At 43.2% G+C, this 19,042-nt stretch overlaps 1 protein-coding gene across 1 annotated transcript in view; it reads left to right on the plus strand.

Moving 5' to 3' along the window:
• The window catches only part of SKP2 (S-phase kinase associated protein 2), a 31,509-nt gene that overhangs the window by 3,812 nt on the left and 8,655 nt on the right, over positions 1–19,042 (plus strand). Inside the window, exons 3-7 of the mRNA XM_004422737.3 lie at positions 8,013–8,124; positions 10,102–10,245; positions 11,848–11,982; positions 13,486–13,584; positions 14,770–14,900. Of these exons, the coding sequence (XP_004422794.2) occupies positions 8,013–8,124; positions 10,102–10,245; positions 11,848–11,982; positions 13,486–13,584; positions 14,770–14,900 (621 nt within the window). The remainder of the gene's footprint in view (positions 1–8,012; positions 8,125–10,101; positions 10,246–11,847; positions 11,983–13,485; positions 13,585–14,769; positions 14,901–19,042) is intronic.

Consider the following 19,042-nt stretch of genomic DNA (forward strand, 5'->3'; position numbering starts at 1 on the left):
TGCTCTGGTGGCGTCCCATATACAAAATAGAGGAAGATTGGCATGGATGTTAGCTCAGGGCCAGTCCTCAAGCGAAAAGAGGAAGATTGGCAGCAGATGTTAGCTCAGGGCCAATCTTCCTCACCAAAAAAAATATATATATCTGAAGTGAAAGAGAAAAAATAGTGAGTTTTATATTTGTTATTACCTAAGAGAGAGGCAGGGAAGGAAACAATAGTATACTTTGTATGTGCGTGGAATTACACACACTATGGATTGGTTAATTGGTGTGGAAGGGGGAGGGGTAGGTTCAATGATGCAGGATGAGAGACAGCTGATGTAGAGGATTTACAGTGGGCCTCCAGGAGCCTGGGGCCTCCAGTGTAGCTGGGTCATCATTCCAGAGAGTTTTGTCTGCAGTTGTCAAGGCAGGTGGCTGACAGCTCTGCCAGGATTAAGGTAGAACAGGCCACACATGCTTTACGCAGATAACTGGTGATGGTGGCCCTGGGCTGTGAGTTTTTCTTGGTTCTTCACTCAGCATTCTCTTCCTGCGGGCCCCAAGCCAGGCTCACATCTGGCGACTAAATCCTCTTCATCTGTTTATTTTGGAAGATAAAAATTGTGTGGCCAACCAGTACCAAGACAGGTCTGATTGGCCCTTGGGGTGAGTGTGTGGAAGGAATTGGAAGGAAATGGCCCAGTAGTGAGGTCAGCCATGGGCAGAAAGAGAACAACTGCATTTTATTCATGGTCATTAAATGCCTGTCCTGATCCCCTGTCGACCTCCCACAAACAGAGGTTGCCTTGAAAACGCTCTTGAACTAATTTGTTGATGGGCTCTTCCATGGCTATTAAACTGCCTGAAATTCCAGACCCAACAATGATTTTCAGACTGGAGACTTCAGAGTTTAGAGTATACTGCCGTCCCCAAGGGAACGTGTTCAAAGTGCAAAATTCCTGAGATTCTAATCCAAGAAGTCCTGCCTCGAGCCTGGGAATCTGCTTTTTAATACCCACAGGCAAATATTTTTCCTCCAATTTTTTTTTTTAGCCAATGAGAAATATATTTTACATTGCAATCCTGGGTGTGTATGTGAAACAGAAATTTCACAAAACTATATCTCCCTTTACTAAGATATTTTCTATTCTTTTCGTTCCATTCTTTCAAAACATTGCTGGTCAAACAAAATTGATTTCATGACTCAGCAATGAATCTCGGCCTGCGGCTCCCAAAACTCAGCTCAGGAAGAGCCTTCGTGGGACCCTCCCAGGCATCTTTCTTTGCCCTGTAGCTTCCTTTCATTCATTCATTCAGCAAGTATTTAGTGAGCACCATTCTTGAGGTTAGGAATGCAGCAGTAAACATGGCAGAGCTCAGATGTTGTACCTTATTCTCCAAATCGCAGTTTCCGTGGTTGGTTATACTCTTCGCACGCTCCGGGGTTGAGCAAGTCTCTCATAGAAATGTAGGGTTGTGGGGCTGGGAGGTCATCGAGGACCGCTGTTTTTGTTTTGCTGTGGTTATTTTTTCCAGTTTTGCCCACCTAGCCAAAAAACCCCAAAATACCAAGAGCTAGCATGGCCTAGAGTTTTCTCCTTATGATTTGTAGGAAGAGGGAGGAAAACTCATTGTAGATGGCAGAATCTGTTGCAGTTTCCAGGAAGGGAAGCATGGGTTGTTACTACTTAAAACAAGCTGGCAAAAGCAAACAGGAGGTGGGCCCCCACCCTTAAACACACAGAAAACAGTCGGTGTGAGCGCCAGGGTCTGCTTGTCCTTCAAGTTCATCTGCACTTAAAGAAAGGAGCAGTTTTAAGAGTCAAAATTTTGTTTATGATTAAGATTACTTTGGAGTTTTAATTTGAATCTGAGTGTAGGTAATGTTCTAAGAAATAAATATATCAAGTAAGATGAGTTATCCATACTGCAGAGATCTAATGCATAGAAAACTCTTCAACAAGCCACTCTTTCCTGCGGAGTTTAAGAGGCCTGGGCAATGATGAAGTCATAGAAGTGGACAGCTGGGTTCGTAACTAAGGAATAAGTGGAAATAGTGGTGGCTGAGGGTGATGACTAGGAGGTTTGTGAATCACCTTTTGTGGCTCCAAAGTATGTTTAACTGCTGTCGATGTAGTTAAAGCCTGGAGGCCATGGACTTAATAATTATTTCTCTTACTGTGAAGGGCTGGTATGCAGCCTTGGCAGGATTTAGAAGAGGTGAGTGGAGGAAAGACCTGCTCTGGACTTTCCATCCGTTCTGGGCAAACAGATCAGGCAGCAGTAGTCAGGAATCCAGGAAACAGATGGTTGATGTTTTGAGAATTACATATGGCAAGTAAAATTAGATTAAGCGTATCATAAGCCTGGATACCAGCCACTAGAGCAGCTATATGAAGACAGACGTCTGCCCCATCTGCTGAGACAGCAGCCAATTTCAGACTGTGACACTCACACCCCAGGGGCCCTCGACTTAGTGTCATGTTGTGGTCGGCTGCATGGAGCCCTGGGTACTTGGCTGCTAGCTGAGTCTGTGCATTTTCTTGGCCGTTGCTCCTTCCATCTGGTAGCCAACCATTGATAGCTCTCAGCATCTTTGTTTTACTCCCTCTCCCCTCCACCTCTCCATCCCTAGCCCTGATTGATTTCTTTTTCCATCGCAAGTCAGGTTTAATTCTCACCTTTTTAAAACTTGTAGAACATCAAGTACTCAGAACGGGGGAGAGCGTAGAGTCTTAGAGCATCCTAGGGTGGAAAGATGGCGTAGTTTTGGAGTCAGACTTGGGTTTGAATTCGCACTCTGCCACTTACTAGTTGTGTGACCTTGTCCCTTTTGTCATAGTTGCATCTTCTCCTGAAGCCCCTCCCCCCCAAAGACTGCTCATGGACTGACAGAGGACGTTGCCTTTGTGTCCTGGACTTTTGTCTTCAGCTTCATCCCCTGTACGCCAATAGTGCCATGCCGTGCCCTTTCTGTACCCCTGCCTGCAGTGCCCTCTGCCACCTGGCCAGCCTTCAGACATCCACCTCTGTGGCTCTGCACCTTCACCTGGGGGCGTGGGGTTTGGAAACAAACAGAACAGACCCACAATTCCCCCTTGGCGCTGCCACCTAATGGTTGATATCACCTTGCTGAGGTTATTTAACCCCGCAGAGACAAGTTTCCTCACCTGTAAAATGGAATAATACTACTTAGTACACAGGGTTGCTGCAAAGCTTAGAGTCAGTGTGCTTTAATAAATGCCTCAGACTTTTTAGGGCTTTCAGTAAATGGCAGTTTTAAATGTTAGGTTATGTATTTGTTCATTAGTTCATCTGCCGTTGGGCAGGGACTGTGGCTTACACCCAGCTCCCCGCACTAGTGCATTAATTAGGCACCCAGGAACGTTTATTGAAGTGGAGCCATAGGCCAACCTTGTCATTTTACAAATGAGGAAACTGGTCCTAAGAGGCCAACAGTTTTGCTTTTATGTGAAATAAAGCCAGCATTCTTCCCTTGGGTGTCCATCATTTCTTTGTGAAATATCAATTGAGCACTTTGTAATATTCATTTCCAGGCTCTGTCCTAGACACTGGTTATGTAGAAGTTAATTGGTTAACAAAGGTACCAGTCACACAAATATAGATTTAGCACATTCACGGTTTGAATGAGGGGAGAGTAAAAGGTATAATGCATTTAGCAAAGATTAACGAATGCCTATTATGTGCCAGGTGTTGTGCTAGGTGCTAGATGTACAGACTGGACAAGGGCTATGGTGGTGACCTGGGAATGCTCCTTTGAGGAAGTGACACTTAAGCTGAGATCTTAAGAGCGAGTAGGAGTTGGGCAGGTGAAGATGGAAGTTGCAATGCAAAGCTCCTTAAGTCTAGACCCACCTTACTTGTGTGGCTTTGTTGTCCTCTGCGTTCATTGCTCTGCCAAATTTTCCTCCTAGCGTTGTAGTTACCTATCTCATATTGTTCTTCTGATTGTTCCTGATTTCTTATGTCTTCCCAATAAAATAGGAAGCACCAAGTTCATGAATTTATTTCATTTCTTTCTCCTGGCCTGTACTTCACAATGAGCCTCCCTAATTTTCTTTTCCCACCATCGTTAGTGGATACTTCGGTGCCCCATCTATAGGCCCTTGAGGCTCACCCTTCCCCTGTATGCCAAAGGCTTTCTCCTGCACGCAGATGATATTCTATCTTGAAGGCTTTCTCTGGGCAGGCATACTGGGGAGTTCACATTCCTGCCCCGCTTCTGAGAAGCCCCCAACCAGTGACTGACAGCAGTTGGTGGATCAATACCCCAGCACCCGTGCCCTTGGCTGGGACAGCTCTGGGGCAGGTGCTATATGGTCTCCTGGCGTCCCCAGCAGATTTGAACTACAGTTGCCCTCAGCCATAACCTGCTTATTAATGTACCCCGAATTGGCTTCCTTACCTCCCATGTCTCTTTACTCTTGCCAGTGCTTCCTAGGATCACTTCTCAAATAAATTTCTTGAATTCAGATCCTCAGGATCTGCTTCTGGAGGTCCAACATCTAGATAGGGGGCAGTTGGGGGTCTTGCTAAATCCCACCATGCTGCCCTTGTCCAGACCCAGCTCAGACCTTGGATGTTTGCACGTAGGTGAAAGTTCCAAGCAGCATTGAAAAGAAAAGGTCAAACACACCAGGAAAATGTGCAGGTTTAATGAGGAAAGCAGAAGAATAGAGGCAAGAAAGAGAAAGGAAAGTCTGACTCTATGCTGCTGAATCTTTTCTCATACATTATTAAATATCTTCACGGTGAACAATTTTGCAAAATAAATCTTTATTCCCATTACTACAGATGAAGAAACTGAGCCACAGAGGGATTAAGTAATTTATCCAAGGTTCACAGACTTGAGGGCAACATAGGTGAATTCCAGTGATAGCCATGCTTCTTCCTCGGTCCAGTGGGTCTCACACTTGTTGGGGAGGCCAAGCACCTGGTGTCAGAATGGTCTTTGCAGATCATAAAATCTCCACTTATTAGACCTGAAATAAATAAATGTGTAATTTTTTGCCAAATCAAATGCTAGAATCTTATCTATATATGCAAGAGGCAGCAGAGGTCAGAGAGTGAAGAATTAATGGAAGAAAAACTTGAGAAAAGCCTGTCCATCAACCTTTTTCCAATTTGGGGAGCAGAGTAGGAGCCCAGTTTGAGAACCTCAGTCCTCTGTGCATGCTGACCTTGGAGGAGCTTTGTGGTGGTGACAGAGGGTGGTTGTCACACTGAGGGGCCTCAGCGTAATCTACAGCTGCCTCCCCTGGTTGTGGTCCAGGGTCACTGTGGATGACCTGCCTTCATCCCTCTAACCCTAGGTTTCAGAGCCTCAGTCCTTTAATTTTGTCCTCTGGAGAGAGGGGAGCAGGCATTAATTGAGCAACTGCACATCACCTACTCGTTCTTCAATACAACCCACTTCCTCCAGGAGGGCTGCCCTGACTGCTACTCCAGCCCCATATGCTGCACAGCACAGCACCCTGAACCCTATTGCAGCCCATCATGATACTTTATTGAAGTTTCCTGTTTGTGTCTCTCCAACTCTGAGCAGGCCATACCTTGTTCATGTTCGTATCCCTAGAACCCAGAACAGACCCCAGCATATAGTATATGTTCAATAAATGCATGAATGGATGAATGTATCATTGTGCTAGTTCCTAGAAATAGCAAGATTATTTTTCAAAAACCCCAAGTTCTTGTTCTCAAGAACTCGTAGCCTAGTGGGACCCTAGACAGATGAGTAAGTAAATAATAAAATTGTGGTAAAAAAAAGGTAACCTGTTCTTGGTGATGTCATGGGACGCTTTCCATAGGAGTTGGGCTTTTATAGCAACTTGACTTTAAATGAATAGCGGTTGGAGGAGGGCACAGCATGTACAGAGACCCTGAGATATGATGCATAATGACTCATTGCAAGAGTGACAAGTAACTCCAAATGGCTGTAGCATGTTTCTAGATAATGAACAAAGAAAAATGAGTTGAGCCCTGACGTGAAAGCTTTGAACTTCATGCTAAGCAGTATAGACTTGAGACTAAATGTTGAAGGTTTCTAATTGAGGGAAGGGCATGATTGTTTTAGAAAGATTGCCCAGGGATACCACCCAGAGGCAGCAACTAAGATGTTTATCTCCCTCCTTGATCCTCTTCTCCATTGTGTTCTCCAGGGAGCATGGTGCGATGTACTGGCCCCTTTAAAGTGGGGACGGGGTCTGTATTAGTCAGGGTTCTGCAGAGAAAGAACAAATAGGAGATTTATGGAGATTTGTTATAAGGAATTGGCTCACACAGTTAGAGAAACTAAGTCCTAAGATCTGTGGTCCAAAGGTCTGAGAACCAGGAGAGCGCACGTGTGGGTTCCAGTCTGGGTCTGAAGGCAGGAGGAGACCCAGGTCCCAGCTCAAAGACTGGGAGAGAGAGCCAGTTCTACCTTAATCAACCTTTTGTTCTAATCAGGCCTCTGGTTGGATGAGGCCCGCCCACACTGGGGAAGGCAGTGTGCTTTTCTCAGTCTACTGATTCAAATGTTAATCTCATCCAGAAACAGACACAACCAGGAGAGTGTTTAAGCCAATACCTGGGTACTCCTTGACCCAGTCAAGTTACACAAAACATAACCATCACAGGAGGGAAAGGATAGCACTAGAATTAGTGTAGGAGATCTGGAGGTAGAGACTGGGAAGGCAAGTTATTAAAATAACTACTCTTTTGGTATTTCTTTGGTGCATACTTGTTTCCTTCTTGGCCATTGTCATATTATCCTGATCTTGTGTGTTACTCCATATGTTCATATGTGAGAGTTTAATACTTGTTGATAGCTATTTAGAGATTGCTTTTATAAGACTAAGAAAACTGGTCTTCCTGCATCCACCTTTTTATCCCTCCACTTTATTCTGATCACAGCAGCTCGAGTGATCCTTTTAAAATTTATGTGAGATCCTGTCATTCCTGTGCACAGAACCCTCTAGTGGATCCTCGGCACATTCAGAGTCAAAGCCAAAGGCCTCATCATGACTAGAAAGCCCCCAGTAACCTAGCCACTGTGACCTCATCTACTACCCGCTTCCCCCTTGCTCACTCTGTTCTTCGACACTGGCCTCCTTGAGCTTCCTCAAAACAGGCGTGCTGTTCCCAGCACCTAGAATACACCCCAGAGAACACAGGGCTGGCTCCCTCACTTTGTTCAAGCCTTTGCTCAGTTATGGCTGTCTCAGTCAGGCTTCCTCTGACTGCTGTGTTCAGCCTTTCAACACCCACCCCATTCTCCCCATCATCTGCTTTAGCCTGCTTAATTTTTCTGCATAGCACTAATCAATTTCAACATATCATATAATTTACTTTTTTTTTTAATGTGTGATTGTTTACTCCCACTAGAAAGTAAAGTATTTTGTCTGTCTCGTTTTCTCCTCTTTCCCCGACACCTAAAACCGTACCTGGCACCATAGTAGGTGCTCAGTAAGTACGTGTTGAATTTCTCTGTTGAATTGATGGGCGAGAGCACCCTTTGATATTGCTTTTAGGTAAATGGACATCTGTGTGCTCTCTGTAAACCTGAAAGAAGAGGGAGGAAGGTTCTGCCTTTTAAATAAGATCCCTACTTGATAACTCCACCCCTGAATCCACTTCAGACAGAAACAAGGCGTTCCTTAGCGACCCACAGCATCAGTGTCTCTTAGATGTTGTGTGATTCCGGAGATGGGTGGGGACTTGTTCTGGACCACCGTTAATACAATTCTTGCCTAAGACTGCCCAGCGGGCCTGAAGGGAAGAATGTTATGAAAAATATTGTTGATTTTCTCTTTTCTCCTTTGCTGAGAAAGTGGTGCTTACTTCAGGGTATGTAGACAGTCTGGTGAACAGAGAAACAGTTGTGAGAATGAGTAATTCGATTAGCGTTAAATTCCCATTTTAAGCTAAATGTTGTATATCTTTTACGTGCATGAAAAGATACAATAGACTTCAATAGACTTGAAGGCTAAAAGAATGGTGATGGAAAAACATCTTTTTTTTTTCCTCAAAGGTGTTTCATGGGACTCCCTTCCAGATGAGCTGCTCTTAGGAATCTTTTCCTGCCTCTGCCTCCCAGAACTCCTCAAAGTCTCCAGTGTTTGTAAGAGGTGGTATTACCTAGCGTAAGTATTTTTCACCCCTTTTGGTATATGCTGGGTGTAGGGGGGAGAAAAGGAGAGTTATTAATTTATTCATTTGGGTCTGGTGAAACTAAAAACCAAGAAAAATGTAGTAGCACAAAGCAAACTAGGTATCTACATATTTTTATTAATTAGTGTCTTTGTTTCACAGTGGAAGGGAGAAGTCTCCTGGAGGTGTAAACTTACCCCATTTCAGAAACCCCTTCTCCCTGTATTCGGTTTAGCACGTTTGTTGGATGCTGACTCGGGGCCAGGCAGTGTACAAGGAGTGAAGGGAGTTATAGGGGTGCATGACGCACGGCTGTTCTGTCCCTAGTGCAGTGAGGAGAGAGAATGTGGGGCTCTGGCGTTAGACCCGAGTGGAAACCCAGCCTCTGGCACTCAGGCTCTGTGTGACCTGAGTGAGGCACTTGACACTTGGGAGCCTCAGTCTCCCCGTGTATAAAGGGGATAATGGTACCTTCAGGACAGGGCAGTTATGAGGATGAAATAGTCAAGATGCCTGTGTGGTGCCTGGCTCATGGAAGTGTTCAGCACATGGCAGCCAAGAGTTGTCGGTGTTTTTGGTGGTTTGGGAGCAACATTTTTCAGTGGTGGACAGTGAGCTGCATATGGAAAATCTTGGTGAGCTGGGAAGGCAATAACAGGCCAGAATCCAGGGAGGGAAAAGGCTTTGTTTTTTGGTTTGAACTTTTTTCCATCCCCCACCCCCTCTTAATCCACATCCAACCCCTGGCCATCCTTTGCTTTGTGCTTAACGGCCCTCTCTCTCTTGTCCCTCCACATATCTGGGACTCGCATTGTGAGAGAGCAGGAGCCCCTTCCCCGTCCTTAAGGAAGGTGCTGGAAGTAAGATGCCCTAGGTAATGACAGGAGCTGCCTCTTTGCTAGCTGGAATGCTGGGCAGTGGTGGTTGAGTTTCACTTATCCCAACCCAAGTGACCCCATTTTGATTTTCTTTTCCTGCCAGCTGTCCTCTCCATGTGGAGTCTATTAATCTTCATCTCAGTTGTCATAAAAGTAATAACTGACATTCATTAAGCGCTCATTATGTGCGAGGCACTGCAGTTCTGCCTTCTTAGTAATAGAGGTCAAGTCACACATTGATAGTTTCTTTATGCAGAATTAGTTCAGAGCCCTAGCCAGTGGTCTGCTTACTTTAAGCAGTATTAAAAAATGAAATTCTAGGAGGCATTTAAAATGTTCCCTCATGTGCTTGATCTCATGGGGTTTTTTTGTTAAATTGATATTAAAGCTCCCTTATTGTACTGTTCAGTACATTTTGGTACCTTCTTTTTGCTTTAGGCGTGCTATCCAAAATCTAAGTAATATTTTTCCCTTTTCCTTTCATATTAGTTCCTATATATACATGTTTCTGTGATGTATATATATATATTTTTTTAAGCTTAAAGAGTATTGTAAAACAGCTGAACTATAACTTCTTTTTCCTGGTAAATGTCTGATAGCCATATTTTATAATAAAGTAATACTAATTTTCCTTCTTGTAGTTATATTTAGATATTATTTAGGATAATTGTGGTAACCTATTCATGCTTAACAAAAATTGGGTCATTTAGGCCATTTGAAGTCTACTCACCTAGTCAATAATCAATTAAGCAAATTGAATAATCATTTTTAAAGTTATCAAATTGAATTGAATGCTGGAATTATATTCTCTCATTCCAGTCTTGCATTGGTAATGATAGCATTGAACTATCTAAATTGAAAATATTTCTAAAGAGGAAAATAGAAGCTAATCCATGAAATGACCAAGAAATATTCAGTAGTGCCTTAAAAATATCATAGCTACTTGTATAGTTAACTTAAAAACAAAGATTGCTTTGGAATTTGCTTCAAGGTGGTTTAGTGGCCGTGTCCCCCTTGTTAGTAACAGTGTTGAGGATCTCCTCCAGTATCCAGCGCCCCGGACTGATCAAATCAAGTGCTCCTCTTTTCCAGGTTTGATGAGTCTCTGTGGCAGACCTTAGACCTCACAGGTAGAAACCTGCACCCCGATGTGATTGGCCGGTTGCTGTCCCGAGGGGTGGTTGCCTTCCGCTGCCCACGATCATTTATAGACCAACCATTAGTTGAACATTTCAGGTAAAAAAGAAAATCCCCAGAAAAGAATATTTCTAAATCTTGAGGTGGAAAACAGATCAAAACTTCTCTTTTTTCAGTACCCAGCCTTATGGCCTGTGACAGGTCGTCTGTGCAATGTGGGATGTTATTTGCATATTTTGCTGTGTGGCCTTTGTGTTGAATGGTTTCAGTGACACCATTCCCATTTTAACTCGGGTTACCGTTGGGCTCTTCCCCGGGTCAAAGATGCGTATTCAGCTTCTGAAGCGGAGTCCTCAGCGGATGGGCATCGTGACCCCCATGAGGCTAGAGCCAAGCAGAGCACTCACCAGCGGACGCAGGCAGACTAGCTGTTTCCCCACTGCCCATTTCTGATAAAGAAAAAAGTATGAGAGGGGCAAGCCCTGTGGTGTAGCAGTTAAGTGCGCGCGCTCCGCTGCTGGCGGCCTGGGTTCGGATCCCGGGCGCGCACCGTCACACCGCTTGTCAGGCCATGCTGTGGCAGTGTCCCACATAAAGTAGAGGAAGATGGGCACGGATGTTAGCTCAGAGCCGGTCTTCCTCAGCAAAAAAGAGGAGGATTGGCAACAGATGTTAGCTCAGGGCTGATCTTCCTCACCAAAAAAAAAAAAAAAAAAAGAAAAAGTATGAGAAGTCTCTTCAGATTTTGTAGCTCTGGGTTTCTGATCCTATCGTGGACAAATTGGCAACTTGAAAAGAATGCCCTCTTTTTGTTTTGTAGAATATTTTGAAAACACATTCCTCTATTACTGATAGTTTTGCAATATAGTTTAGTCCTATCTCAAACTGAGTAGAATAACTAGATAACTAGATACCAAAGAGAAAAATAAGCTCAAGACAGCAGAGCTGAGGGTAAAACATGTATCCCGACCCGCGTACCTTTTGCCTTTTCTCCGGGGTCACATGGTGGCACCTCTCCCATTGGTTTTAATCCTCCTGTGGCTGTTCCTTCTCTGTCTCCTTCCCAGTGGGCTTTCCTTTGTTCGCTCCAGGGTCCGTCCCTGGCTGCCTTCTTTCTTGATCCACGCACTGCCCTTGGACAAGCTGTGTCCTTACACCCACCTGTATGCCCTGACTCTCAAATCCTCATCCCTAGCTCAGCCCTCCCTTTCAAACAAACTCCTGTTTCTAATTACCTAAAAACTTCCACACCTGAATTTCCTCCACATACCTCAATATTAGCATCTCCAAAATTAAATTCACTCCTCTTTGCAACTTGCTTTCCATTGTCTTCCTTGTTTTAGTAAATGCCATGGCCATTCATCCACTCCCCCCCCTGGGCATCATCATAGGCGTGATCTCCTTGTCACCCACACCCAGCTCATTCTCATGGTGCCCACCGATGAATTTGTGAGTGGGACTCTATGGGCAGCAACATCTTGTCTTAGCAAAAATCCTCTTGATTTTTCAAATGAATGAGAATGGGAATTAGCTAGTAGCGATTTGTTTTATGACCAAAACTATAGCTAATACTTGAAATGTGTATTTAGTGTCTTGTTTGTGATTGGTTGCTCATTTGGAGAAGGGAGGGAGTTGGGTTTGATCTGGATATACTTGTGTGAGCTGCTTTATGGAGCCTCTTTTCTTCTCTTCCGTTTTCAGCCCTTTTCGTGTACAGCACGTGGACCTGTCGAACTCGGTAATCAATGTGTCTACCCTCCATGCCATTCTGTCTCAGTGCTCCAAGTTGCAGAATCTAAGCCTGGAAGGCCTGCGGCTTTCGGATCCCATTGTCGAGTGAGTGGCAGCCAGGAGCACGTGACAAAGGCAGTTGTTTTTTGTGGGTTAATTTTGTTTCCTGAGTATCACTGAGGTGCCCTTCTGTCCGTATCCAGATAGACTCAGGAAATAGCCAATGCGGTGTTCCAGCTTCTGCAAAACTTTCCAGGACTCATCTACGCAACCAAAGTTTGCATGTTAACTATATGCCAGGCCTTATGCTAGGTTCTAGCGATACAAAGATGAATAAAGGCATGGTTCCTGCCTCATTCATGGGAGAGACAGATAATCACAGTGTGTTTGTTTAATGTTTTGGTGAATATGTGGCAACACACAGAGAGACCTAGTTAAATTTAGGGAGGACAGCCTTCTCAGAGGAACTGACTGTTCGGCTGAGTATTAAAGATATTCAGCTAGGAGATCTCCACATGATAGAATAAAAGAAGCAGCCTAGGTAAAGCTGCCTGTGTGGTTCTAAACTCTTAAGTAGCTGGGAATTGCTGGAGCATAGGGCTCAGTGAGGAGAGTGACAGGAATTGAGGATGGTCAGGGACCAGATCATGGTGGGCCCTGCCAGGCTATAAGAAGTCTGGACTCTGTCGTAGGCTATAAAGAGGGGAGCGTAGTGAAGAGAGTGATTCTGAAAATGGAAGGAACACGTCAGAGTTGAAATTTAGAAAATTAACTCACTGGGCACCTCGGAAAGTCAATCAGACATGGAAGAAACTAGATTAGTTAGGACACTGTTGTGAGAAATGGTGGTGAGAAATGATGAAACCTGATGTGAAAAAAAACAGAATAATAATAATAAAAGCAGCCAACATTTATTAAGCACTTATTGTGTGCCAGATACTAAGTTCTTTAAAGGAATTCTCATAGCAACCCCTGCAATATGTTCTTAATGTTCCCTTTTTACAGATCTGGAAACTGAGGCACAGAGAGGCTGAATAACTTGTCAAAGGTCACACAGTTAGTAGGTGGCAGAATCAAGATTTGAACTGGCAATATAGTATGATTCCAGAACTCTTGCTTTTAATCACTAAGTTTCACTAATATGAGGCATTTAGCAATATAGAGGAGAGGGCAAATTTGAGAGACGTTTAATTAAAAGAACCTGGTGACTTTATACGTAGAAGTTTGCCTGCAGCTATTTCCAGTTATGAGTGGACTAGAAATACATTTGCTCCATTGCTTTTTTTTTTAATTTAAAAAGTACGTTGATTGATGTTTCTTGTGAACTTCCTCTGTGCCAGGTGCTGTGCTAAGCCCTTTATTGCATTATATCATTTAATTTTAACAATCTTACCAAGGAGGTACTGATTTTGCCATTTCACAGATGAGTAAACTAAGGCAAAGCATCCTGCTTGGTGTCATATAGACAGGGAGATGTGAATTTAAACTCACTTCTGACTCAAAGGCCTGTGTGCTTAACTACTTCACTCCCCTGCTTCCCTCAGAATGCTTGTTGATCAGATAAGAGTGTCTTATTGGTATGCTTCTGACATTTTTCCTTTTTTCCAGTAATCTTGCGCAGAACTCAAATTTAGTACGACTAAACCTTTCTGGGTGTTCTGGATTCTCCGAATCTGCCCTGAAGACTTTGCTGAGCAGCTGTTCCAGGTAGGAAAGATTCGAGACTTGATTATAGAGCTGTTCTTTCAAACATACAATTACCCTTCACATCTGAGTAGAAATGGGAAATTTTTTGGGCTATTCCTAATTCTCTGAACTCTTGGATTATGTAATGTCCTTTGCCCTCTAAACAACTTTCTGTCTAAACTCAGGAGCCAAATTAATTAAGTTTTCAAAGGACATTCTTTAGTAATCTCTTTTGCTGTTGTTACTATTAAAATAAGACAAATGTAGTAATGTGTTTATCAACAGTATGGTTGAAAGAAATCTGTTTACACCTGACTATACAGTCAGTTTTTTCCCCCATAATATCTGTAGGCCTAACTTAACAATTTTTGATTTAATTTGGTACCTTGCAAATATATACCATGAATTTGAGTGAGTCTATTAAAAACATCTTTTGTATTATGTAATAATGTCAGTATATAAATAAAGGCTGCAGAGTTACAGATATTACTAAGTGAGAGGGGGACATGGGTCACAGAATACACAATACTGTGTGTGTCTTTTTTAATATCCCTTTGTGTCAGCATTGTACCTCTGTCTCCTTAATGATCTGTTGAAAGTGGATTGCCTTCAGATAAGAATGTTATCAATGAGATAAAATGTAGAGCCCTGCGTTTTCTCAGCAATGCCAGGAATGGGGTGTGTAGTTGAATGGTTGGACATTTTCTTCGAATCCCTCATTTGCTTGGTTAACAGAGGCCAAATAAGATGAAGTGGGTTTTTGCAATGTCAGCATCCCTTTATTTCCGGTACAATCCATCGGTTTTTTAAAACATGTCAGGTGATTGCTCATACTGTGTAGGTGTTTGCTAACAACTTGAGTGGTTGAGAAAGAAAACTTAGAGGCTAGAATGTCTACGTCTAGTCCTGCAATGAGGCGTGAGCCTTCAGGACAGGAGAGTGGTCCCATCCATCTCCAGAAGGGGGCAGCATTCACTAAAGCCTTGGCTCAGATCCCCTGGCAACTTTTTGGGGCAGACTGTGTCAAGAGGGGAGCAGGCAGTTTCAGGTGAGCAAGGTAGCTGCTTAGGGAAACAGGGGTTCTGTGCATAGAATGGTAAGGAATATATGGCTTTGTGTTGTCTTTGCGGCTGAGGCAGTACTGCCTAGAGAACTCATTCCTGTGTGATGGTGTCATGCTTTCCCTGTTACCCCGCTTGTGTGCAGATTGGATGAGCTGAACCTCTCCTGGTGTTATGACTTCACTGAAAAGCACGTACAAGTGGCTGTCGCGCATGTGTCAGAGACCATCACCCAGCTGAATCTTAGTGGCTACCGAAAGAATCTCCAGAGATCAGGTAAGACCCTCTGGGCTGCTGGGCCCTTAACAACAACAGCAATGGTAGATTTGATTTATTGAGCATCTCCTTAGTGCCGTCCTACATACGTTGTCTCAGGTAATCCAGCACGTGTGTTCTTTTTCCCATTTTTCAGGTGAAGTAGCCGCTGATCAGAAGGGTTGGATAAAGGTGGACAGCAGTGAGGTCATGTCAGGATTTGAATCCAGAATCTGGAAGTGAAAACCTTTTACTTTAAAACAATTTATTTCTAAGCAGAACTTCTTTTAATCAACTAAGTTATTAGATAAAACTCCAAGACGAAAGTAGAGAAATGCATTGTTTGAGTAGTATTAAGCAGCGGTCCTCAACGGGGGCCAGTTTTGCCGGCAAAGGGACATTTGGGAAAACCTGGAGATATTTTTGATTGTCACAGCTGCGGGGGTGCTCCTGGCGTCTAGTGAGTGGAAGCCAGGAATGCTGGTAAACAACGCACAGGACAGCAGGATCACACACAAAAAGTAACCTGGTCTGAAATGTCAGTAGTGCCAAAGTTGAAAAACCTTGTTATAAACCCTGTTTGTAAGTTCATATTTGTAACTCTTACTTTTTAATCTAGTCTAAGAGGGCAGTGAGGTGGTTTTGATGAATGCAGGCAGGTGTTGAAGTCAGGGGTAATGTGTGGCGATTACTGTCTTTATGAGCCTCAACATTCGGTTATGCTTTGTTTTGTTTGTCCAATGTGGAGAAAATCTTGATGTGCAAACATAAGTGTTTGCAAATGGCAAGATTTTTTTGCACGGCTTCCCCTTGTGATCTCGGGCTAACATTCAGTCTGCGTGCTGCACAAACCCTAGTTAAGCAGCAGTGTACCTCAGCCCTATCCTGGTGTCTTGATGTTGGTGTTAGCTCATCTGAGCATAAGTGTTTTGTTTATTATAGTTTTTATTTTACTCTAAGAGATTTGAGAGCCAGGCCTGATGGCCTAGGGGTTAAAGTTCGGTGCTCACTGCTTCAGCGGCCCGGGTTCACTTCCGAGTTGCAGAACACACCACCCGTCTGTCAGTAGCCATGCTGTGGTGGTGGCTCACATAGAAGAACTAGAACGACTTACACCTAGGATATACAACCACACACTCGGGCTTTGGGGAGGGGAAATAAAAAAAGAGGAAGATTGGCAACAGATGTTAGCTCAGGGCGTATCTTCCCCTGAAAAAACACAAAAGAGATTTGAATTAAACATTTGCAGAATGTATCTTCTTAAAATTTAAGTAGTATTTGAAAGCTTCTTCTCCAGGACATGATGTATCCTCTGGGCAGTAAGATGTATCAGGCAATAGAAAAGAGAAGCTAGATTTTCTTCAGTGGCTGGGGGTTTGGGTGCTTTGCCCTAGTTTACATACAGATGCCTGCATTTTCAGACAAGGGGAACATATTCTTTTTTTTTCTTGCTGAGGAAGATTTGCCCTGAGCTAACAGCTGTTGCCAGTCTTCCTCTTTTTTTTTTTGTATGTGAGATGCTGCCACAGCATGGCCACTGACAGACAGGTGGTGTAGTTCTGCTCCAGGGAACCGAACCCAGGCTGCTGAAGCAGAGCACGACGAACTTAACCACCAGGCCACTGGGGCTGGCCCAGGGAACGTTTTCTTTAGAGATCTGTAAAAGCAGCAATTGTCTCTTTCTTACCACTCCCCTGCACACATAATATTTCTGTCCTACACTTTTTTCCTTTAAACTCGATTTTATATCTGGTTATAGAATTATATAATCATTCTCATAAGTATGTAAAAATACAGAAAAACACAAAAACAAATCGTCAGTAATCTCACTAACATTTTGCTGGTCTTTTTCCTTTACAAAAGTGTTTTTTGAAGTGGGACAAAGTATAGGAAATACTTCGTAATATGCTTCTTTTCAGATAACCCCATTTTCAGTGGCTATGTGATATTCCATCAAATAGATATGGAATAATTTATATTGAGTCAATAATTACTCAATTGATCTCCTTGTAAAGGACATTTAGAATCATCGCAGTTTTCCCCTTGTATCAACAACTTTGTCCTGGACAGAGACAAATCTTTGAGTGCGTATCTAAGGATGGATTCTTAAAAGTGGACTTGCCGAGTCGAGCATTAGGTACCGTTTTCAAGCTTTGTATGGTTCCTGCCAAATTGCCGTCTGAGGATGTTAAATTCCCCCCAGCGAGCATCCTCTTCACGTTGAATCCCACTGCTAGTTCTTCTCTCTTCACCCCCAAGAGAACAGAAGGCAGTGCCCTATTTACATTTCCTTCCCAAATCTGAATTTCTCACTTCTTATTGAGAGTCTTTCTGAAATGAACCAAGGTTCTGGGTACAAGGTTGAGCAACTCTGCTGTGGGCAAACTGCTGTTAATTTTGTCCAAGTTTGGCTTCAGACTTTTCTCTTTGTTCCTCCGAAAAAGAGCAAATAGCCTATTTCCTGAGTTTTAGCAGGAGTAATAGGTAATAAAATCCTGCTTGCTGGACGCATTCAAGGGCGGGACAAAGACGCAGAGTATAAGTTGAAGTGTTTTCTTAATTATACAATAGGAATCAAAGATTTTTAAATTAATGTCTTTAACAATGACGCAGACTATTTTATTTTATAGAAGATAATATGGATTTTGTTATAGCTCCTAGACTGGTGCCAGATTGCCTCAGTTCAGTACCCACTCTGCCATTTACTGAGTAGCTTTGAGCAAGTTGCTCAACCTCCCTGCTCCTCAGTTTCCTCATCAATAAAATAGAGATAATAGTAGAATCCATCTCTTAGAGTTATAGTAAGGAATAAATGAGTTAATACATGTATAGCACACTGACCTGTTCTTGACACATAGTGATTGTTCAGTAATTGTTGGCCATTATTATTGCCACCCTCCTCCCACCGGTCACTATCTCCCGGTGGGTCAATAGATAAGCACTGAACGAGGCCTTGAAGACCTAGCTTTTAGCCTTGGATTTGACCTTGACTTCTCTAGCTAAAATTGTCTTTACTCTAAAATGACCAGTTACATTCAGTGGTTTCTAAGATCCCTTTTAGCTCAAGTGGTTCTCTGGTTGGTGGTGAAATGAAGACAGTGAAGAGGGGATCTTGGCAGCGACTACTGTTGACTAGCCCTTCCCGCCAAGGGACGGCAGGGCTTAAGTGAGGGCTGGAGACAGAGACTAACCAGTTTTGTCCCCCAAGATTTTGTACTTTCCTAGATGGTATGGAAATAAGATTATGTCTTACTTTGGCTTTTGTTGACGGTTGGCTGGCTAGATGATGGGTCACTCAGAATTGTATTGTGCGCTTTCTTCATTGTTTTAGTCATTCATTAAACAGATGTTTACTGAACACCACAGTGCACAAAGCCCTGTTCCAGACTTGGGAGATGTGGCCTTGAACAAAATGGATGAAGTCATCTTTGTGCAGTTTACGTTCTAATGGGGGAGCCAGACAGTCAACAGACAACTAAATGTTATGAAAGGAGGTGAAAAGGCAAGGAGGAAAAATCAAGCGGAGTAACCAGATAGAGTGTAGCAGGAAGGGGGCTATTTTTAGATGGAACTGTCAAAGAGAGGGCCTCTCAGAGGAAGTGACACTTGAGCAGAGACCTGAATGAATAAGTAAAGAAGTGAGCCATATGTGAGGAATAGATATGTGAGGAAAGAACATTCTAGAACTAAGGACCAGCAAGTGTGTTTGGAAGAAAGTCACATGTGCTACTTTGTAATCAGAAAATGAACCAATAAATGTTATTTATTTTTAAAAATAGACAAACTTCATTAATGCATGAGGTTTTTTTTCTTGTTATGGGCTTGGTATGGAAGCCAGAGTGAGAGGGAGCAAGAAGGCCAATGATCTGAGATGAGATAGCCAAGGGTTCTCTAAGCCAAGGCAAAAGCTTTATTTCGATTTTTTTCTGAGTGAGGTGGGAAGCCATTGGAGTATTTTGAGCAGGGAATGGTATGATCCGACTTACCTTTTAAAAGTTTCATTCTGGTGCTGTGTTGAGAAAAGGCTATAGGAAATTAGGGTGGTAACATTCAAGGTGGCAAGAAATGATCAGATTTGGGGCTCATTTTGAAAGCCAACATAGCAGAATTTGGTAACAGGTTGGATGTGGGATGTGAGAAAAACAGTCAAGTATGATTCCCAG

This window comes from Ceratotherium simum, chromosome 18 (genome assembly GCF_057802395.1).
Source record: "Ceratotherium simum simum isolate JZ-2026a chromosome 18, ASM5780239v1, whole genome shotgun sequence".
In the NCBI taxonomy this organism is placed as follows: Eukaryota; Metazoa; Chordata; class Mammalia; order Perissodactyla; family Rhinocerotidae; genus Ceratotherium; species Ceratotherium simum.